General features: G+C 55.8%; 1 protein-coding gene across 8 annotated transcripts in view; it reads right to left on the minus strand.

The window, feature by feature from the left end:
* Window positions 1-97: 97 nt before the first annotated feature.
* TPM2 (tropomyosin 2) overlaps window positions 98-20,799 on the minus strand; it is a 21,035-nt gene continuing 333 nt past the window's right edge. Inside the window, exons 2-9 of one of the 8 annotated variants that reach the window (XM_015815829.1) lie at window positions 20,549-20,674; window positions 8,047-8,180; window positions 6,619-6,736; window positions 6,443-6,513; window positions 4,249-4,324; window positions 4,013-4,075; window positions 2,479-2,548; window positions 98-330 (exon numbers count right to left, since the gene is read on the minus strand). In XM_015815829.1, the coding sequence (XP_015671315.1) occupies window positions 248-330; window positions 2,479-2,548; window positions 4,013-4,075; window positions 4,249-4,324; window positions 6,443-6,513; window positions 6,619-6,736; window positions 8,047-8,180; window positions 20,549-20,674 (741 nt within the window). In that variant the 3' untranslated portion in view covers window positions 98-247. Of the gene's footprint in view, window positions 331-1,745; window positions 2,242-2,478; window positions 2,549-4,012; window positions 4,076-4,248; window positions 4,325-5,792; window positions 5,869-6,442; window positions 6,514-6,618; window positions 6,737-8,046; window positions 8,181-13,208; window positions 13,362-20,548; window positions 20,675-20,799 lie in introns of those variants that run through there. The other 7 variants (XM_015815831.1, XM_015815832.1, XM_015815834.1 and 4 more) reach the window with 7 other exon arrangements.

A 20,799-nucleotide genomic window follows, 5' to 3' on the forward strand; every position in this document is an offset into this window, starting at 1 on the left:
CCCCCCCTCCCCTCTCCTGCAGATCAGGCCATGAAATGGCAGCCACTGCCAGAGCCCTCTCGCACCCAGCCCCACAGATGAACAGGCACACACCACCTTTGCTGTTCAGCTTGCTTTAATATCTGCACTGGAAAGTGAGGCACTGCACCACTGCACAAAGAATGGCAGCAGCCTGGGCTGCAGGAGGCCGTCCTTCCTCCCAGAGCTGCGGGTGAGGGGGAGGGGGGAAGAGGCGCAGCTCAGCCCCTCAGAGATTGTTCAGTTCAAGAAGAGTTTGGTCCAGGACCTGGTGGATGCCGACGTTCTCCTCTTTGGCACTGGCCAGGTTCTCTGCAAACACAAGGCAGGCGACGGACACACACACACACCGAGCCACAGGCGCATACAGCCAGATTGAGAGACACCCCCCCCCAAGTGAGAGGAAGAAAGGAAGGCACACGCACAGACACACACACACACGCCCAAGGAACACGTCAGTCTCATGTCTTCCGAAGAAGAGCAGCAGCTACAAGGATGCCAGGCTACCTAGAAAGGGCTGCCCTAGATGCTAGCGGGCAGCCTGCTCCCTCTTGGTTGCTAAGAGAAGGCCAGGCCAAGCTCACAACACCAACCAGGTGCTTCCCAGCTGGCTGAGGGTGCTAAGAGGCTGAGAGGGCAGCAACTATTCAGAGAAGATGGAAAGACAGAGAGGGGGCACCGCTAACCAGGACTGTGCCCCACCACCCCTCTCAGTGACGATGGTGTGTGGAGTTCATCCCTTCCCCGCTAGGAACCAGCCAACCCTGGGCACCCCACCCCTTCCAAGCGTCTGCTGCCAGGGTGGTGGAGGACAAAGATTTTCCCTCTTCCCTGAATGCACCCTGGGCACGAGCCCTTCCCCCTCTTGCAGGGAACACCCAACATCAGCTAAGTGTTGCTACAGCCCCGTCCACCCCTGAGAGCAGGAGGGACCCTCCCAAGGTAGGGAGACGCTAACTCAGTTCTGGAGGCCGTTGAGGACCAGCCGGAGTTCTCTAGCAAGGAGACGGTTTTTCTCTGCCTCCTGCTGGAAGCGTGCTAGAGAAGAGGCCAAGGCGTCAGTGGTGGCGGCAGCGAGAAAGAGAGAAGGAAGGAAGGAAGACACAGGCGTCAGTGCAGAAGAAAACAGAAACCAGGGAGGCCAGATGCTCGATTTCTCCTCCCCTTCGAAGCCAAGACCCTCCCCCAGAGAAGGCTGCTGCTCTCCTAATACAGCCAGTGAACCAACCCTTCCCTCCCCCATTTCCGCCTTGTTCCCCTCCAACAAGTGGAGGCACGGAAGCAGGAAACGTCCGCCTAGGGAGGCAGGCAAGGGAGCGCTTCCTTCATGCAGCAGCTGCTGCGGGGTGCCAGGAGGTCACCCCGGGAAAAAGCACTGACCGATTCTGACCGCTGCACCCGCGGGAAGGAGGGCAGCTCGGCTCCCACTTTCGGTGCACCTGGCAGACAGCGGAGCCTGGGAATCCTGGAGCTGCTCCACGCGCCTTAGCTTGGACCTCTTCCCCACTCCTCTGGGGCCTCACCCCTCACCCCCCCCCCCACCTCCACCCTGGGAACCCCGAGCCAGAGAAATGTGAGACTAACTGCTGGTGAGGAATCTTGGCTCCGTTACTCCCCCCAACCTCCGCTTGACCCAAAGAGGTGAGGGGGCGGCAGGACTGATGGGCGAGAGGCTTGATGGGCGCAACCAAAAAGTTTAAATGAAGAGGCAGAAATGGAAGAGGAGAGGAGAGCTTGAGAGATGTTTATTGAAATGAAGAAGATGAGAACAGAACGTGGAAGGCACCGTGGAAGACAGGCAAGGGGGACGAACAAGCAGAGCCAGGAGGGTCCAGGAGGGGTCTGGGGTCTGTGGCGCTCCCGTCCCACCCGGGCAGGGGCCTTTCCCTGGCCAGCGAGTCCCCCCACCTTACATAAGGCAGGCTGCTTTCTTAGCACAGCCAGCCCCCCAATAGTGCAGCCCTAAGGCACTTGGGCATAGAAAAGCCCCACTCCCTCCATGGAAACCCCCCCCCTCGGCCCACCCTCCCCCGGGGTGGAGAAGTATGGGGAGGGGGAGAGAGCTGACAAGGCATCTGCAGAAGGAGGGGGTGCTCAAGGGGTGGCTGGGCAGGGCAGGGCAGTGCAGCCGTGCTGGGGCTCAGAGGGAGGTGATGTCATTCAGCGCATTGTCCAGCTCCTCACTGATGGCCTTGTACTTCATCTTCTGGGCATAGACCTCGTCTGCAGCCAGCGTGCAGGGAGGGTGGACGTAAGGCAGGGGGTGAGAGAGACAGCCAGGCAGTAGTGAAGGAGGAGGGAGAAAAGAGTGAAAGTGAGAGGAAGGAAGGAAGGAAGAGGGGCAGGAGGAGGGAACTCTTGCGCAGAGGCACTGGTGGCTCACTATACCCCCACCCACCCAGCTATCTGCAGGCATCGACTCACCCAAGTGCTGGGGGGGAAGGAGGAGGGGGGGCTTACCTTCTAAATCATCAATGGTTTTCTCCAACTTTGCCACAGACCTCTCAGCAAATTCTGCCCGAGTCTCAGCCTGGGGGAGAGGGGGGAGGAAGGAAACGGGCAGAGAGAAGAGTTTACAATGGCCCAGAAATGAAGCAGCTGTCCAGAAGCCAACCCTGAGCCCTTTGGAGAAAGGGGTACTCCTGACGCCATTCTGAACCCCCAGAGTAGGCCAAAGGGACCATTCCCCAGCTCCCTGTCCTGCCTGCTTCGCCCTGTCCTACCTGCTCCCTGCTGCCCCTCTGAGCAGGATGAGGCTAAAGAGAATAAGCGCAGGGACAGTGGTGGTTCTGCCGGACCGCCCCGTCCAGACACAGGGATCTGGCCATGCCATGTGAGGGCAAAGGGGTCTCCATCCCCAGGAAAACGTCAGCTGCCTCCTTCCTCTCGCAATGGGTAAGGAAGCGGCAGGGCCTTGGGCACCCCAATGGGTAAGGAAGCGGCAGGGCCTTGGGCACCCCTTGGGGCTTCCTGGACAGGCCTCGGCCCGGGCAAGCGGGGCGTTCAGCAGAGAGGACGGAGCTCCCCCCGCCCTGAGCAGGGGACACACTCTCCCCACAGCAGAAGTCCTTTTTTCTCTCTCTCTCTTTTTCTTTTTCTTTTTTAAGATATGAGAAACGTAAAACTGTTGGGATGGCTTGTGTGAGGAAAAAGACGTAATACTTAAGCGTGATTAACTTTTGAGAAAATCTTAACCGGTAAGAACGTCTTGAACATTGCAGGGGAAAACAAATCTAAATAAGAACTTTGAAAACAGGACTTGTGCTGAGCTAATGAAGACGATCGCTTGGAAAAGAAGCTTTATGCCGGCGTGGTTGTTAAATACTAGAAAAAAAATGTTTATATTCAATTGTTATCTATCAAAATATTAAGAAATGTGTTAATCTAAGGTTGGTTAAAGAGAACGTTACTGGAAGAAGAGAACATCAGAGAAAGCTACTGTGTCGATTATGGAAGTATAGAAATTTAATTGTCATGGATTGCTCTTAAATGTAAACCCAGGCAACACGCCGTTTACCAAATATTAAGGTGACTATGTTAAAAAAAAATCAATAAAATATAATATATGAGAAGTCCAGGCAAGAAGGAAGGAAAGGCAGCAGCTCTGGGTGCCCAGGCCACAGAACGGAGACTATGGCAACGGAGGAGCCAAGGAGTCAATGTCAAGTCAATGAGGGACTTGATGGCTCTCCTGGTGCAGATTCCCTCTGCAGTGAGAATCTCCTGCAACGGGTGGGGGGGGGCTCCTTGCTTTCCGCTCTCTAGCGCTCCAGGGAGCATCCTCTTTTTGGCCCCATCCTCCTCCAGTGAAAATTACGGTGGCGGGGGGGGGGATGTGTCAGCAGCCTGTCCCTCCCTCCCTCCCTCCCTGCCTGCCAGGATCCAGGAGCTGAGCACTGACTGTAGATCCTTTGGAGCCAGATCCTCCATCCATTTTCCACCCCACACGTACGGAGCCCGCCCCCCCCCTAGGAGAAGCAGCATTTCCCCTCACCTCTTTCAGCTTGTCTGTCAGCAGCTTGATCTCCTCCTCGTATTTATCCTCCTTGGTGGAATACTTGGCAGAGAGGAAAGAAGAGAGGGGAGGGATAAAATACGAGGTGCAGCAGCCGGCAGCCTTCCCCCACCCCCAGACCCTTTACTCCCCGCACGAAGCCTTTGCACTGCAGAGTGACCCTCTCTCTTGTAGGGGCTGCCCCCACCCAGCCACCCAGCCATCCCTCCCCCTACCTTGTCAGCTTGAGCCTCCAAAGATTTGAGGTTGTTGGTGACAATTTTCAGTTCCTCCTCAAGGTCCCCGCATTTACTGTGTGTCCCAGCCAGACAGAGAGAGGCAGAGGCAGGGAGGAAGGGAGGAAGGAAGGAAGGAAGGAAGGAAGGAAGGAAGGAAGGAAGGAAGGAAGGAAGGAAGCAGAGAGAAAGAAAGAGGGGAGGGAGAGCATCAGTGGAGAGAAAAAAAAGTGGGGGAGGTTCCCAAGGAAGAGGGCCAGAGAGATTCATTCCTCTTGCAGGGCTGGAAACTGAGCTGCACGAAATCAGCTGAATTGGGGGTGGGGAGGGGGCCTTTGCCGCTCCAGCAGAACCTTCTTCCCGCTGCGTGTCCCCCCAAGCCAGCCAGCTTCAGACACAGGCAGTCTGGGGAGCAGACTCCCCTCAAGCGCCTGCCCTTGGGAGATGCCCAGCCTGCCTTTCCATCCGGGCAGCTAACACAGGGGGAGGAGAAGGGGCTGTCGGGTCACCTTGCTGGTGGTGATGCAGGCCGAGACGGCTGCTTCTGTGGGAAGATGCTGCTGTTTAGTCCGCCCCCCCGCCCCCCTTCCCCCCACCTGTTGCCTCTGCGTCTTCCAAGGACAAGCTAGGTCAGTGACGGCGAACCTTTTAGAGTCCGAGTGCCCAAACTGCAACCTAAAACCCACTTATTTATCGCCGGGTGCCAGGTGGGCGTGGCCCACTGGGTGGGCGTGGCTGTGGTGGTCATGGCAGATTGGGTGGGTGTGGCCAAGGTGGGCGTGATCACTTCGATATTGCTCGTGGGGAGGGACGCCTATGGGGGCCGGGCAGGGTTGGGGGAGATTCAGGGGGTCTCTGGCAGGTAGGGCGGTGGGCAGGAGGCTCGTCCTGCGGGGTGAGGCGAGGTGAGGCAGGGCAGGGGAGCCATTGTCACAGGGCAAGGTGAGGCAGGAGCCGGGGCGGCTGCTGCCTGACACCATTGGCCCCCACACACAGAGGCCAGCAAGCGCATGGGTGCTGGGATGCATCCAGCCACGTGGGACCTCGGTGAATTAGTGGGTGGCCGGTTGAAGAGGGATGGTTGCCATCTCCGGGGCATGGCCCACGTGCCCACAGAGAGGGCTCTGAGTGCCGTCTCTGGCACGTGTGCCATAGGTTCGCCACCACTGAGCTAGGCCATGAGTGGCTCCTAAAGTGCAGCTCAGCCCTCCGTGCAAGGCCAGAAGAAGCACCCAAACGGCAGTGAGGAGGGTTCACCTCCGTTGCAGTCCCGCTGGGCCGGGAGGTGCAGAGCAGCAGCCTCTGCACCTTCCTTCGCCATCTCTGCTGTGGGGGTGCAGCCAGCCCTGAGCCTCCATCGGGACACTGCAGCCTCCAGGAGAGATGCCAGCCAGAGAAACTCAGCAGAGGAGGCAGAAGAGAGGAGAAAGACTCAAGGCCGAGGACCCAGGACCGGGTGAAAAGCAGGAGAGGAGAGAGCGCCCGCAGCAAAGGCGCGAAAGAGAGGAGGGAGAGGAGGGCAGGAGAGCCCCCCTACTCAGTACCTCTTCCTCTGAAGCCATCAAGGATTTGAGGGCCTGATCCATAGTACGGAGCTCCTCTTCCAACTGCCTCACACGGCTGGGGAGGCAACGCAAGGATTATCCAGAGAAGAAGGCCAGCGGGATCCACACAGCCAGGGCTGCTCCCCCGCCCCCAGCTTAGGCCCAGGATGGGTTGCCCAGAACTCAAAATGTGGAGAAGCCATCAATCATTTGGCCTCTGGAGAGCCAATCCTGTCAGTCTTTCCTAGAGACGTGGGGTGGGAAGAAGCCTCAGGGATAATCTGAAGCCAGGGGCTCAGTTAAGACAAAGAGCCGTCTTCTTGAGGGCAAGGCCAGAGGAGATGGAAGGGCCATCATGCAGGGAAGCACAGGGGCCGTCTCCCCCACTTGCACACAAGGGCCCCACCCTGCCTTCCAGCCCACCGGGGCCCATCAGCTCCCTGCAGAGCAGAGAGGAAAGGAGCGCAGGGGCTGAAGGGGCCATGGGATGTTTTCTCAAACGGGAGCCGAGAAATGGGCCGATTGTGAGAGAGGAAGCCATGCAGGGGAAGGGAGGAGAGGGAAGCAGGCTGAGGATGCCCTCTGCCCATTGGGCCCCCTGCACTCCATGGCCGGACAAAGGAGCTGGCAGCTCCCGTAGCTGTACTCACCTCTCGGCCACCTCTGCCCTCTCCTCAGAGCGTTCCAGATCCCCCTCCAGGATCACCAGCTTACGGGCCACCTGAAAAGCAAAGGCCACGTCAATTGGGTGGGCGGGATGCTCCCCCCCCCAAAAGGCAGCCAGGGCCAGGGCCGACGTCTCCCTCCCGCAGCCCCGAGGGCTCACCTCTTCATACTTGCGGTCTGCCTCTTCAGCGATGTGCTTGGCCTCCTTCAGCTGCATCTCCTGTAGTTCCATCTTCTCCTCGTCCTTCATGGCTCGGTTTTCGATGACCTTCATGCCTCTGAGGGAAACGAACCCCGGTCAAGAAAAGTCTCCTGCAGCCGCTGGGCTGGAGAACTGACCACAACCTCGACAGCAGTATCTGAGCGCACAGGTGCACCCTGCCACGCTCACCACCCAGAGTGCACAACCCTTCGCTAGGGGTCCCTGGGCTTCGACCGCAGTCCCCACAGGTCCTGCTCACCTTTGACCCCTCCTTCATCTCAGTGCTTTAAAAGCCCTGGGTTCAGGTCCAGGCAACCCAACAATTTTCTCTGCAGCCAGCTAGGCAGGCGGAATGGGGCTGGGGAGTGACTGGAATTATTACACTTGCCTTCTCCTGAAAAACTCCCTTTGCTCGCCTCTTTAGTGATCCAAGTGGCGCCAGCAAGTATTAAAGAGAGATTTGAGGTCTTTCAACAAAGATGCCTCTACCGAATCCTAAAGGTTCGCTATGTTGACCATGTTACTAACAAATATGTGCTCCAAAAGAGTTTCTCTTGCAAACTACCTAGCATTGTCACACACAGAAGACTCTACAACAGTGGTTCTCAACCTTTTTAATGCCGTGACCCCAACCGGTCGTAAGTCGAGGACTAAACTGGTTGTAAGTCGAGGACTAAACCGGTCGTAAGTCGAGGACTAAACCAGTCGTAAGTCGAGGACTACCCAACCGGTTGTAAGTCGAGGGCTTTCCCTGCCCGGGAACGCCGCACATGCGTGGTTCCGCCCCCTGTGCCGGCCGAGGCATAGCTGGCAAGCGGCAGAGACGGAGCAGGCCGACCACCAGCTGGCCCAGCCCAAGGGAGGTAAGGCACCCACCGGAAAAGGGGAAAAAAATGGCGGACAAAAAAAATGGCAGACAAAAAAATGGCGGACAGCCTTGCTTGGCGACCCCCGTGAAATGGTCAATCGACCCCAAATGGGGTTCCGACCCACAGGTTGAGAACCACTGCTCTACAATTTGCCAGTCACATTCTCTTCATGGAGAACAATTGAATCCCCAAGATGGCAGTCAGATAGATCCCCTCCCAAATGACCGCCAGGACGCCCTCGAAATACATGGCCAAGAACGACCATGGAAGACTTAAAATACTCTACGCATCACGTGGGAAGAGGCTGAAGCACCCGCCCAAGACCGAAAATGCCGGAGGTCCCTTGCTGCCCGACATGATTCATAGCACGGGAGGATCTAAGTCTTACCCTGGAAGCAGATTTCTTGGGCTACGCTTATTTTCTTAAGTAGCCACAAGGACTCTCCAGCCCTTCCCAGCAGCCCCGTGGCTTTATCTGGGTTCATCTCGCTTGCCTCCCAATGAACATTAGTCCCACCTCTCGCTCTCATCAGCCATCTTCTCCGTCTCCTCCAGTTTCTGCAGCGCGGTGGCCAGGCGCTCCTGTGCTCGGTCCAGCTCTTCTTCCACCAGCTGGATACGGCGGTTCAGAGATGCTACATCTGACTCAGCCTGCAAAGAAATTAGCGCCCTGAGATGAGACTCTCTCCCTCCTTAAGGCTTACACCGACAGCCAGAGTGGTCTCATCACAACTTACAGTTCAGAAGATTCACTCCCCACACCTCCAGGTGGGGATCCAATACCAGCCTTCGCCCAGGCAAGGTTGGTTATTCTTCCCCCAAATAGCAGACGACCCCCTGAGCCATCCAGTACAACACACACCAAAGGTGATTGATTTCTAGGAACATTGGGAACCGCCTGGCAAGGGTCCTTCTGATGGGAAACAGCAGCACCAGAGTAAGCCAGGGAAGCACATTTTCTGCCCTCCTCAGAGAAACTTCCAGGATTAAACTTAGACCAGGGGTAGTCAACCTTGGCTCTTTTATGACTCGTGGACTTCAACTCCCAGAATTCCTGAGCCAGCACGGCTCAGCTTGGAAACCTCTCCCTTTCCCCTCAGCATGGCTGGCTCAGGAATTCTGGGAGTTGAAGTCCACGAGTCATAAAAGAGCCAAGGTTGCCTACCCCCGACCTAGACCCACACCCAGAAGGCCAGCCCTGACCCCTGACCTCCAACCTCAGCAAGGGCCAGCCTCAGGGTGTGGTGAGGAACTCCATTCCTGGCCCTGCTTTGCAAGCCCCAATCACACCATACCTCTTCCTGTGGACCTCAAGGAAGATGACCTGGATGGAGCAAGGAGGGTGGAGCAGGTCTTCAGGCCCCACAGATATTCGGAAGAGGCTCAAACAGACACCCCCTTAATTCACAGGAATGTTTGAAGGGAAAGGAGGCACCCCTCAGTCCGGCCTGCAAGATTCTATTGTTCTAGCCAATTTCAATAAAAGTCCTTTGATTCTTCCCGTGAAGTTAATCTCATAGTCTGGGTCTACTTGTGGGTCCGACGATGCCCAGCCTGACCCCAGGCCCCATGATTTGGCGCCTCTCCCATCTTTCTGCAGGCTGCAGAACATGGATAGATCCTGCTTCAGTTTAATACAGGAAACAGACCTCAGTATTTCTGAGATCTTTCCCATCCTTAATACCACTTTACAATGCCTTGGTAAGGCCACACTTGGAGTACTGCATCCAGTTTTGGTCACCACGATGTAAAAAAGATGTTGAGACTCTAGAAAGAGTACAGAGAAGAGCAGCAAAGATGATTACGGGACTGGAGGCTAAAACATATAAGGAACGGCTGCTGGAATTGGGTCTGTCTAGTTTAATGAAGAGAAGGACAAGGGGGGACATGATAGCAGTGTTCCAGTATCTCAGGGGCTGCCCCAAAGAAGAGGGAGTCAAGCTATTCTCCAAAGCACCTGAACGCAGGACAAGAAGCAACGGGTGGAAACTAATCAAGGAGAGAAGCAACCTAGAACTAAGGAGAAACTTCCTGACAGTGAGAACAATTAACCAGTGGAACAACCTGCCTCCAGAAGCAGTGAATGCTCCAACAGTGAAAGTTTTTAAGAAGAAACTGGACAGCCATTTGTCCGAAATGGTATAGGGTTTCCTGCCTGAGCAGGGGGTTGGACTTGATGACCTCCAAGGTCCCTTCCAACTTTATTATTATTATTTATTGACTGACTGAACTGATTTATAGGCTGCCCTTCAATTAGACATAATAAAAACAGGCAGGAACCCTTTTCGGGAGGATGGAAGAAGGAATGTATTTCAGAATCAGAGAAAAGGGAGGGACCACAGTCCTCTCTTGGGCAGAAGTTGGTGACTGGAATCCTGATGCACCCACATGTGGGAAACACACTCATAACATATTCACTCCCAGACCATATGCAGGGCCTTATCAACCCAGAAATTGACCCAGAGTCTGGGACCCAATTCCCCAAACAGCCCCTTTGCCTTTTGTAGATTCCTGCTAACATCAGGGAATGTCCCCCTTCCACCAAATGGGGGTGGCGCCTCCACCCCTCTGAACAGCTGGGTCAGCTTCTGCCCCATTGGCTAAGCTTGGTTAGGGATTTGAGTGTCCCTGTGCAGCTCAGCCCTGAGGGAATGGAAGAGGGATCTGATGGGCAGGGAAAGAAGGAGAAAGAGCCGCTCCAAAGGGCAGAGTAGTCAATGAGGAGAGGTAGAGTAGGACAGTGCCTGGGTGTACAAGAAAAGGGGAGCGTTTCCGCTGGGCACAAAGTCTGTGCTTGGGCATCTCTGGCCACCAGGCCCTCCCCCCCTCTCCCAACACACACACAGGGCAGCCTCTCCAGCGCTCCTTGGCCTCCGTCTGCAGAGCTGCTGGCTTTCCCCCCCCTACCCAGCCCCACCTCTTCTCTCTCGTCTTACATCCTGCCTTGGGGCCTGGGAACCTGCCGCTGCCCCATGGGGCTTTATAGACTCTCTGTACAGCCCCCAGAAGCCAGCAGGAGCTCCATGAAGGAGGAGGAGGAGGAATGTGAGACCCTGGGCGTGGCAGGCCAGGAGACTGCTGGGAACCGGAAGTGACCCATGAAGCCACTAAATGAATTTTAAAAAGCAGCCAAGCATCTCGAGTCAGCACAGCAGCCTCATGGCCAGCTCTGTCAGCACTGATGGGGAAGAGGAAAAGATCCTCCCGCCCCACCCCCATTGAGTCACTCTGGAGGCAGCTGGACTTTACTCTAGAACAGGAACTCCATGGAGAAGCATGCGGGGGGGGGGGGCTCCCGCACACTGCCCCGGGACTCCAGGTCCCCTCCCTTAAAGGCCCTTCCTGGCACGCTGACTCAAGCCCAGCAAAGACTGCCGGGAAAGGGTGAAGCAGCGGTAAGGGTGGGACGACCAAACGAGGGAGCCCTGCTGCTTTCTTTTAGGCAGTGCTGACTAAAGCAGGAGGAATGCCCCCTCCCCCCCCAGCAGCATATTCCCCAGAGGAGAAGGACAATGCAAGCTGGGGGGGGAGGATTTCCTGTTTATTGCAGCCGCAGCCCAATGGAGGTGGGCTGCACACTGGGGGGGGGGGGGAGGAGCGAAGCAGCCCCCCCCAAAACTCCACACATTCCAGGCAAAGGAGGAGCATCCTGCCAGGTCAAGCCGCCACTGGCATGGGGGAGGCCCAAGAACCTGGGCCATATAGAGGGTCAGAAAAGCAGCCTCTTCCCAGGGCTCCGGAGAGGGCGCCTGGCAGGAAACTAGTGCATGACACAACATGCTGGAGAGGAAGGAGAGGAGGGGGAGGCGCAATCAAACCCAGGATGAAGCAACCAGGCCTGCACTGGAGAGGAGCCTCAGAGCACCCAGGCCGCAGGGTAGGAGGGGAGGACAAACGGTCCAAGTAGCCCAGCCCAATTCATGGCTTCTCCATCCAGGGCCTGGTCTTTGCACCCAGAGACCTGGCTCTCCTGTCTGGATTGCCAACATCCACCCAGGGAATCCAGTGCCCTCACAGAAGCCTCAGCTAATCCCCGCTGAGCCATCAAGGCCTGGGGGCTCACTTCCGGAAGGCAGCCCACCTTGAAACATCAAAGCCTAGTGAGCTTTACAACCTGCCTCCAGAAGTTGTGAATGCTCCAACACTGGAAGTTTTTAAGAAGAGATTGGACAGCCACTTGTCTGAAATGGTATAGGGTTTCCTGCCTGCGCAGGGGGTTGGACTAGAAGATCTCCAAGGTCCCTTCCAACTCTATTATTATTATTACTTCCACACCCTGCATGAACAGTTCACGGGGCTTGGAAGTGCACACATCTGGACCCTAGCAGAGCCTCAGTAAGTCTGGATCAGCCATGAGGGGAGGGCAACCCCTTTGTTACCCACATGGCATTCCACAGTGAAGGATGCTGAGGGTTCAACAACATCCAGAAAGCAGTTACTGCACAGAAAAAACTGAACTAGATGCGCCTTCGAAGCACCTCTGAAACACTTCCACAGAGTGAAAACAGCAGTTCGCTCAGCAAAGCAGCCCTCCTGATGCACAAGATGCCAGATCCTGATATCTTGTGGAAAGCGGAGAAGTGGGGGGGAGGGGGTTTCCTGCTACCCCAGGCCATTTTATTCCTCCATATGAGGGGTCCTTGGTGCCTTCTGAGCTTGGTTCTTTTCTTGCAGATGTTTCATTATCCAAAATAGGTAATATTATCTGTGCTCCGGGTAACTAAGTGATGATGTTACCTAGTTTGGGTCATGGAAGCCTGCAAGCAAACAGCCAAGCTGGGAGAGCATCAAAGACCCCTCATGTCAACCCCCGAGCTACAATATTCTCCTTTCATGATTCCTCCAAGTGGCTGAGATAAGCCTCTGGGACCTCGTGTCCACCCTGGGAATTGAACCAGCACAACCTGTCTCTCCTCACGTTAAACCTTTTGCTTTTTTGGCCAATGGCTCCCAGAACCCAGACCCCCCCCGCCCCTCCCCCCCCCCGTTTCAGCTGTCCAGGTAGGAAGCGGAAGCAAGTCCTGGAGCAGCCCAGCCTTCTCCTGCCTCTTGCCGACCCCCTGACATCCACCGGCGATCGGAAGCAGCCAGGCCGCTCCCCGCCAGGATCTTATCCAGGTGACCGCGGCCTGGCTCAGTGGGAGGCTAGGGGGCTGCTTCTCCCTCCCATCCGGGCCCATCCAGCGGGCCGCGAAGGGTGCGAAGCCGCGGCACCGAGCGCGGGCAGAGGCAGCAGCGGAGAGCAGCAGCTCGGGGGTCCCGAAAACCCGCTGCTGCGGGCGCCGCTCCTTCCCCGCCGCGGGCTTCAACTCGAGCCACGGAAGAATTTCCACTGCCCCGGAGAAGGGGAGGAGCGGCCGCGCCAACTCCGAAAGCAGGAGGCGGCGTACCTGCGCAGGGCAGGGCCCGCTCGCGGGAGCCCGGGAGGGCGATCCGAAAAGGGGGAGCTCAGCCCAGCTACAGAGCCTGTCCGGAATCCTGGAAAGGATTCTCTTGCGCCCGAACGAGTCGCCTGCTGCTCGGCCGTGGGGCCGAGGCCACGAGGCGCTCTGCACATGCTTAGAAGAGGAACACTCGTGCAGCCCTCGGAGGGCGGCTGCGACGCCGGGCCCGGCGGGCGATTTGGGTGTGGGTGTGGGGAGTGTCGACCCGCGCTGCCCATCGGGGCTCGCCGCTCACCCGTTCTCTGGCTTGGCGCTCGGCGTCCACCTCCCGCTGCAGGTGCTCGGCGCGCTCTTCGGCCTCGTCCGCCACTTGCTGTAGCGTCTGGATCTTCTTCTTGACTGCCTCGATGGAGCTGCCCCCGGCCATGGTCCCAGAATTGGGGCGGGCGGGCGGGCGAGCGAGGCGGAGGGCAGGGGATGGAAGGGCCGCTGGACCCGCCGTGGACGCGGGCGCAGAGCGAATTGACTGACCGGCCAGCTGGCGGGGCTCTCGGGCCGCGGTCTCTCGGCCCTCCTTCCCTCTGCTCGCTCGCTCGCTCGCTCGCCCGCCCGCCCAGCAGGAAGAAGCGCGGTGGGTGTGGACCGAGGCGGCCCTTCGAGCTGCTGTTGCCGCCGCCCCCCTCTTCCTCTCCCCCCTCTCCCCGCCCCACCGGCTTTGCCCGGCATGCGCCTCCTCCGGCGGGCTCGGCCAGGCCCTGCCTTAAAGAGCCCGCTCAAAGACAGGCGGCGGCAGCCTCCGCTCAGGCCAGCTGGGGTTTCCGCACCAAGCGCCACTGCAGGCAGCAGGTCGAGGCTAGAGACGCCTCGAGAGGGGAAGGGGAAACCCGCTGCCCCTCGGCGGAGCCCCAGGATGACCTTACGTCAGGGGTCTTCAAACTTGGCCTTTTGATGACTGGTGGACTTCAACTCCCAGAATTCCTCAGCCAGCTGGTTGCCAAGGTTGAGGATCCCTGTGCTAGAGGAATCCCTGTGCTGAGGAATTCTGGGAGTTGAAGTCCACCAGTCATAAAAGGGCCAAGTTTGAAGACCCCTGACTTAAGTCATATCCGTGGGGATCCTGAAGGAGCGCGCTTGGCCTCCCATCACTTGCCCAGAGGAGTCCATTCTTCCCAAGCAAGTTCAACGCCACCTAGTGGTGTAACTGGAGACTGGCACTATCCACCTCCAATATTTACAAACAGGTAGGTATACTAGAACTAGCGCGCTCGAAACAGCCCCGTTCTCAGTTTCCAGGGCCTCCAAGTATCCACACAAGGCCCTGAGTAGAACGTTGCCATCTGTCTTAGAAGAACTGGCAGAATCTCTAGAGAGGATTTGAGGTTGTCTTCAAACATACTTGGACTTGGCAGTTGGCAGGTTTTGTATTGACCGACATCATCGGCTGCCATCTTTCTGTCCTTTTTCATGCCCAGCTAGCTGAAGGAAAGAGTCTGGCTCTCGGCTGGCGTGGGCGGAGGGGCAGGCTCAGGGATGTCCTCAGACTCGCAACTCTGCCGGAGACTTCCCCAGCTGAAAAAAGGAACAGATGACGGCCTTCTCCTTTCCCACAGAGAGCCAAAAACCACTGGTGGAAGTCAAGAAGAGAGTCTGTGAAGTCAAGAGTTTCTGCTGCTGGAAACCAGGTGGTGTAAGTTCATCTAAAATCCTGAAGCAAACGGAGCAGCAATCCTGCTCAGCACAGTGGCAGGTGGGCAGGCAGGCAAAGAATCGGGACCCGCAGAGAGAAGCCCAGGCAGTGGCTCTCTCAACCCACAGAAGGCAGTTCTGAGCATTTTCTCTCGGATGAGGGCTGCAGATAAAGGTATCTCCCATTTGGAGGTTCTGTCTCTCCAGAGTTACAGGAAGTGACTTTTCCCAACCATCCGCTCAGCAAATCTGCAGCCAGCCGTTGCTACTGGGCAAACTTTAACTGACCTGGATAGGTTTGCTTTCTACCCAGCAAGGCCAGCCCATTCCCTTCATCTCCACCTTGTCTCTGGTCTGAAGCAGGGCAGGAACTCTGGTTTTGGAACAGCCAAAGACCAGTTTGGGGCCTGCCTTCCAAGCACGTACAGCATTATGAAGGAGTTCGAAGGAAGAAGCATTGTAAGAAAGAGTCTCCAGCAGCATGTTGAACTTCCAAGTTAAATCTCACTGTATAACAACAACAACAACAATAATAATAATAATAATAATAATTAATAATAATAAAAGTTGGAAGGGACCTTGGAGGTCATCTAGTCCAACCCCCTGCTCAGGCAGGTAACCCTATACCATTTCAGACAAATGGCCATCCAGTCTCTTCTTAAAAACTTCCAGTGTTGGAGCATTCACCGCTTCTGGAGGCAGGTTGTTCCACTGGTTAATTGTTCTGACTGTCAGGAAGTTTCTCCTTAGTTCTAGGTTGCTTCTCTCCTTGGTTAGTTTCCACCCGTTGCTTCTTGTCCTGCCTTCAGGAGCTTTGGAAAATAGCTTGACTCCCTCGTCTTTGTGGCAGCCCCTGAGATATTGGAAGACTGCTATCATGTCCCCCCTTGTCCTTCTCTTCATTAAACTAGACATACCCATTTCCAGCAACCGTTCCTTATATGTTTTAGCCTCCACTCCCCTAATCATCTTTGTTGCTCTTCTCTGTACTCTTTCTAGAGTCTCAACATCTTTTTTACATCCTGGTGACCAAAACTGAATGCAGTATTCCAAGTGTGGCCTTACCAAGGCATTGTAAAGTGGTATTAATACCTCACGTGAACTTGATTCTATCCCTCTGTTACTGCAGCCTAGCACTGTGTTGGCCTTTTTGGCAGCTGCAGCACACGGCTGGCTCATATTTAAGTGATTGTCCACTAGGACTCCGAGATCCCTCTCATAGTTACTACTATTGAGCAAGGTACCCCCTACTATACCTGTACATTTGGTTTTTCTTGCCTAAATGTAGAACCTTACTTTTTCACCATTGAATTTCATTTTGTTAGATAGCGCCCAGTGTTCAAGTCTGTCCAGATCCTCCTGTATCCTAAGCCTGTCTTCTGGAGTGTTGGCTATTCCTGCCAGCTTGGTGTCGTCTGCAAATTGTTCTTTTTAAAAGAATTCCTTTCTCCACAGCTGGTCCCAAGGAAGGATCTGTGTGGGGATTTCAGCTTCAGACTGGCTGATACTTGATTTGGGAAAGCAGTTCTGGGTTTTTTTCACCCTCCTTTCTATCCATTGGTTGCACTTCCCCAACTCCTCTGTCTGGCTGCTGGCTCCCCTCCTGCCCTCTGGTCCTCTCCTTTTCACAGTCTGGCTAAGCTTGCCTGATATCGCTCTTACCCAAGAAGGACCAGTGCCAAAAGTTCTCCTGGCATCCTAGCACTATGCTAAGCCCAGCTTGTCTTGATCCAGTCTATCCCCCTCAGTATGTCCATTCAATTGTCTGTTCAGGGGAACTCTGTTGCTCTCCAGAGTAAATGTGACAGAACTTTGTATTAATTTGTATTAATTGTTCTGTTTTTTAACTGGCTGTAAGCCGCCCTGAGTCCACCAGGAGAAGGGCGGGATATAAATACAATAAACTGAAACTGAAACTGAAACTGAACTGTGATGCTGTTCAGGCCCTGGCCAACCAGGCTGAGTTGTGGCTGAACCTACATCCGCTGCTGGCCAGAGGTCAGAGATGCAGCAGTCATGTGCTGCGGACAAATGGACATGTTCCACAGACTGGAAAGATGGAAGGACAAACCTGAAAAAGGTGAGCTGTCCTTCCAGGCGGTCCCTGGCATTTCATTTCAGTATCTCTTCCTAAAGCACAAAACTGCCCTTGAGATGGCTGGAGCACAGTTAACCTGGAACCACAGTCCGGCAGCCTAAGGATTTTCATCCTGGCAGCCATGTCACATGATTGCTTTAAACCAGTGATGGCGAATCTTTTAGAGACTGGGTGCCCAAACTGCAACCCAAAACCCACTTGTTTATTGCAAAGTGCCAGGGCTGCATCAGCATTGTGGTGCCCTCAGGGGGGTGGGGGCATGTCCCACTGGGTGGGCGTGGTTGCAGTGGTCAGGGCAGACTAGGTGAGTGTGGCTGGGGCCAGGGCGGCAGAGGCCAGTCCCTCGCCATCTCCGGGGCATCCCCGGGGGGCCAACGTCGCTTGCTCACTCACTTCCTGCCCTGTCATTTCCAAACGCCACGTGCTCGCTACTCTGGCGAACTTTGCTGGGGCAACGGCGCGCGTGCCCACAGAGAGGGCCCTGAGTGCCGCCTCTGGCACGCGTGCCATAGGTTCGCCACCACTGCTTTAAACTCACTTGCAATCCACCCCAAGGTTGTTGTTTTTTTGCAAGTACAGTTACCAAGCCTGGTATCCCTGTGTATGTGTGTGTGTGCGCGCGCGCACATTGAATAAAATTTTGACATTGCATTTAAAGCAGTGGTTCTCAACTTGTGGGTCGGGACCCCATTTGGGGTCGATTGACCATTTCACGGGGGTCACCAAGCAAGGCTGTCTGCCATTTTTTTTGTCCGCCATTTTTTCCCCTTTTCCGGTGGGTGCCTTACCTCCCTTGGGCTGGGCCAGCTGGTGGTCGGCCTGCTCCGTCTCTGCCGCTTGCCAGCTAAGCCTCGGCCGGCGCAGGGGGCGGAACCACGCATGCGTGGCGCTCCCAGGCAGGGAAAGTCCTCAACGTACGACCGGTTGGGTAGTCCTCGACTTATGACCGGTTTAGTCCTCGACTTACGACCGGTTTAGTCCTCAACTTACGACCGGTTGGGGTCACGGCATTAAAAAGGTTGAGAACCACTGATTTAAAGAAACATGGCACTGGTCTTGTTAAATTCATTCTGTTCAGCTCATTTCTCCAACCTCCGAGGATAGTTTTGATGATTATTTCTGTCCTCTGGGGTATTTAGCTATCTTACCAAAAGCTGAGCTGCCTTCAGATTTGATCAGCATTCAACTCATTAATGAAAATATTGAAGAGTAGAGAATCCAGGGTTAACCCTTGTGGCATCCAAGCAATTTCCTCCAGTCTGATGCAAAAAGCTTTGATCGTCATGCTACAAGAATTACTTTCAAGCCAGCCCTGGAGGTCTTTAATTCCAAGGCCATCCAGCCATGCTTAACTAGTTCATTAATCAGCATATTGTGTGGGGGGGTGGAGCAGTGCTTTGCTGACATCAACAGGTACATTCCCCACAATCTATTAAGGAAGTTACATGAACAAACACTGCATAAGAGTAATCTGGCAAGATTCCACTTGGAAATCCATGATGGTTTCTGTTGATTACCCCGTTGGAATGTTTATCGATCAGTCTTTTTATGAACTGCTCTGTGGTCTTCCAAGACAGAAATATTAGAAAGCTTCACTTGTTCTTTATCGTTGTCCCTCCCCCATTTTTTTGAAGACAGATATTTGTGTTTCTCTAGGCCTCTTTGATGCTCTCCTCCATCTGACTGCTGTTTCTCTCATCTCAGGCTTCATTCCTGCTCTTCATCTCTCACAATGTCTGATTGAAAACACTCGGGGGTGGGGTGGGGGGGCAGAGAAGAGTGGACCGAAATAGGAGATGGAAAGTGTTACCTGTTAGTGTGTTGCTTTCTTCGTTGAGCAGCTGCAGGACTGGCTCTTTTTATTTTGGAGGTAACTAAAGCCCTTTTTATGAGCTTCTTCTGCTAAACTCTTCCGAGATTTGCTTTCTTGATGCCAGCAAACAATTCAAGACGGCTTGTCTTGTTCTCTTCCTTCGTGACCTGAGTCTCTTTTCATTTGGGTTGCTTATTTTCAGATCTTTATTACACTTCTTGTGCAATCCCATTGGCTTTTAAAGCGTCTTCTGTTTTTTTTTTTCTCCTCACCAGAATTGCTTGCCGTTTGTTTTGCTTTTCTTTAGGAACTTCCACCCATCTTGGGCAACTTTTTCCCGTTCAATTCTCCTGCGGCAGGATTCGATCCTTGATCCCCCGAGTGATTGGATCACAGTGGTCCTAAGACCTCCATAGTACAGGTGTCTGCGTGTTCGGCTTCAGTTCCCTTCAAATCCAGCACTCCAGCAGCACTACACAGATCCAGAAAGATGGGTGGTGTGGGGGTTCTGCACAGGGACGGAAGGAGGACACGGGACCCTGGGGTGCAGTAGAGGCCGATGGGGCCACCATGAGGGAAGAGCGGCTGGACTTTACAAAGGCATTGCTCCTCCCCCCTGTCAGCCCCACCTCCTTCCCCTGGCTCAGGGAATCACCAAATATGAGCAAAGGCGAGAGGGAGAGAAGGCAGCCGGTGGAGGGCGGCAGCGCTCTCTCTTTCTTCCAGCTTCTGCTGAAGGCCCTGACCCCGGGAAGTGTGGGGATCCTCTAGGGCAGGGGTAGGCAACCTCGGCTCTTTTATGACTCATGGACTTCAACTCCCAGAATTCCTGAGTCAGCATAGCTGAAGTCCATGAGTCATAAAAGAGCCGAGGTTGCCTACCCCTGCTCTAGGGAGAGGGGAGAGGAGTCTTGGCGGCACTTTGGGTTCTCGTGGGTTGGGGGCAAGGGGGCAGCAGTTCCCTGATGCTGGGGGTGCTTTGGGTAGAGGAGATCCAGCTGCTCCAGGCGGGGAAAGGGTTCCTTTCTGAGCTGGGTCCCAGTGCCAGAGAGTCAGGCCGGGTTTCCAGGCACTCCCGATGGTTGGGATCCTTTTGCACATCTCAGCAGTGGAGCCTGGCTCCTCCGGTGGGCACCAGCACGGAAGGGCCTGCGCATTGGAAAGGGCCACGAAGAAGCTGCCCCTGGTGAATAGGAGACTCTGTTCCAGCACCTGGAGCTTCTCTGCGCAGGGCCCCTGCCTGGCCCTCCCGTCTCTGCTGCATGATTTGGCCCACCAGCCAAGGCTGGGGGTCCAGGCACAGATCTGGGCCCAGCGCTTCCATTCCTCACGCTCTGAGCTCTGGGGAACTGGCAGGCCTGCCGGAGCCTTCCTCTTCCTCCTCTTTTGATATGGCCCCGGCCCCTTGTCTGTTGCTTTCCCTTCTGGCCGGGCCAGCCTCCCCAGCCGTGGGTCCTGCTCATCGCCGTCGCCGGGGTATTTGACCACCGGGCTGTGCGCTGGCTGTCCTCCAAGTGGCAGCTCCGTTTTAGCAGCTCCTTAAGTTTCCCGGATTGGTTTCCCCCCCCAGACGCAGGGCCCGGCTTGGAAAGGAGCGTTTATTTATAGGGTGCCAAGTGCCTTTGCGAAGGCTGGGCGTTAACGTTACCCGCGACCGGCCCGCGGCCACCTGCGCGGCCTTCTCGGCAGGGGTCAAAGCCGGTCTGCCCGGAATAGCGGCGGGAGGCTCAGGAATTGTAACTGCAGGACCTTGACAGGTCTTCGGGGCGGCTGGCGCGGCGCCCGGCGATGCCTCTCTTAAGCTCCTCCGGGCAGTCCTAGCCAGCCTGCGCGGAACCCTCCCCGGCGCCGCAGGCAGCAGCAGCTGCTCCTCCAGGCTTAACGCGCCCGGAATACCTGCAGGGGCGTCGCGTCTCATCTGCCGCTGCTCGTCAGCGCGCCCCGGCCGACCCCGCCCCGCAGGCTCGACCCCTTACCCCGAAAGCACTCTCCCACGGAGTCCGCCCCGCCCCGCCCCGCCACCCTTCCCTTGACTTACGTCGGCCGCCTTCTTCTCGGCCATCTCCAGCTTCTCCTGGGCTTCCTTGACCGCTTCGGAGTATTTCTCCACTTCATCCTCGGTTCCCTTCAGTTTTTTCTCCAGGCCCTGCTTTTCCTCCTCCAGCTACGGGGAGAGGGACGGGGCGGGGGGGGAAGAAAAAGGCGGCAGGGAGTCAAACGGCGCTGTGGCTGGGACGTTGCTGCCCACCAGCGAGGCTTAACGGGGGAGAGGGGTTGGGGAGAGGAGGG

Source organism: Protobothrops mucrosquamatus, unplaced genomic scaffold, assembly GCF_001527695.2.
Source record: "Protobothrops mucrosquamatus isolate PMUCROS unplaced genomic scaffold, P.Mucros_1.0 scaffold379, whole genome shotgun sequence".
In the NCBI taxonomy this organism is placed as follows: domain Eukaryota; kingdom Metazoa; phylum Chordata; class Lepidosauria; order Squamata; family Viperidae; genus Protobothrops; species Protobothrops mucrosquamatus.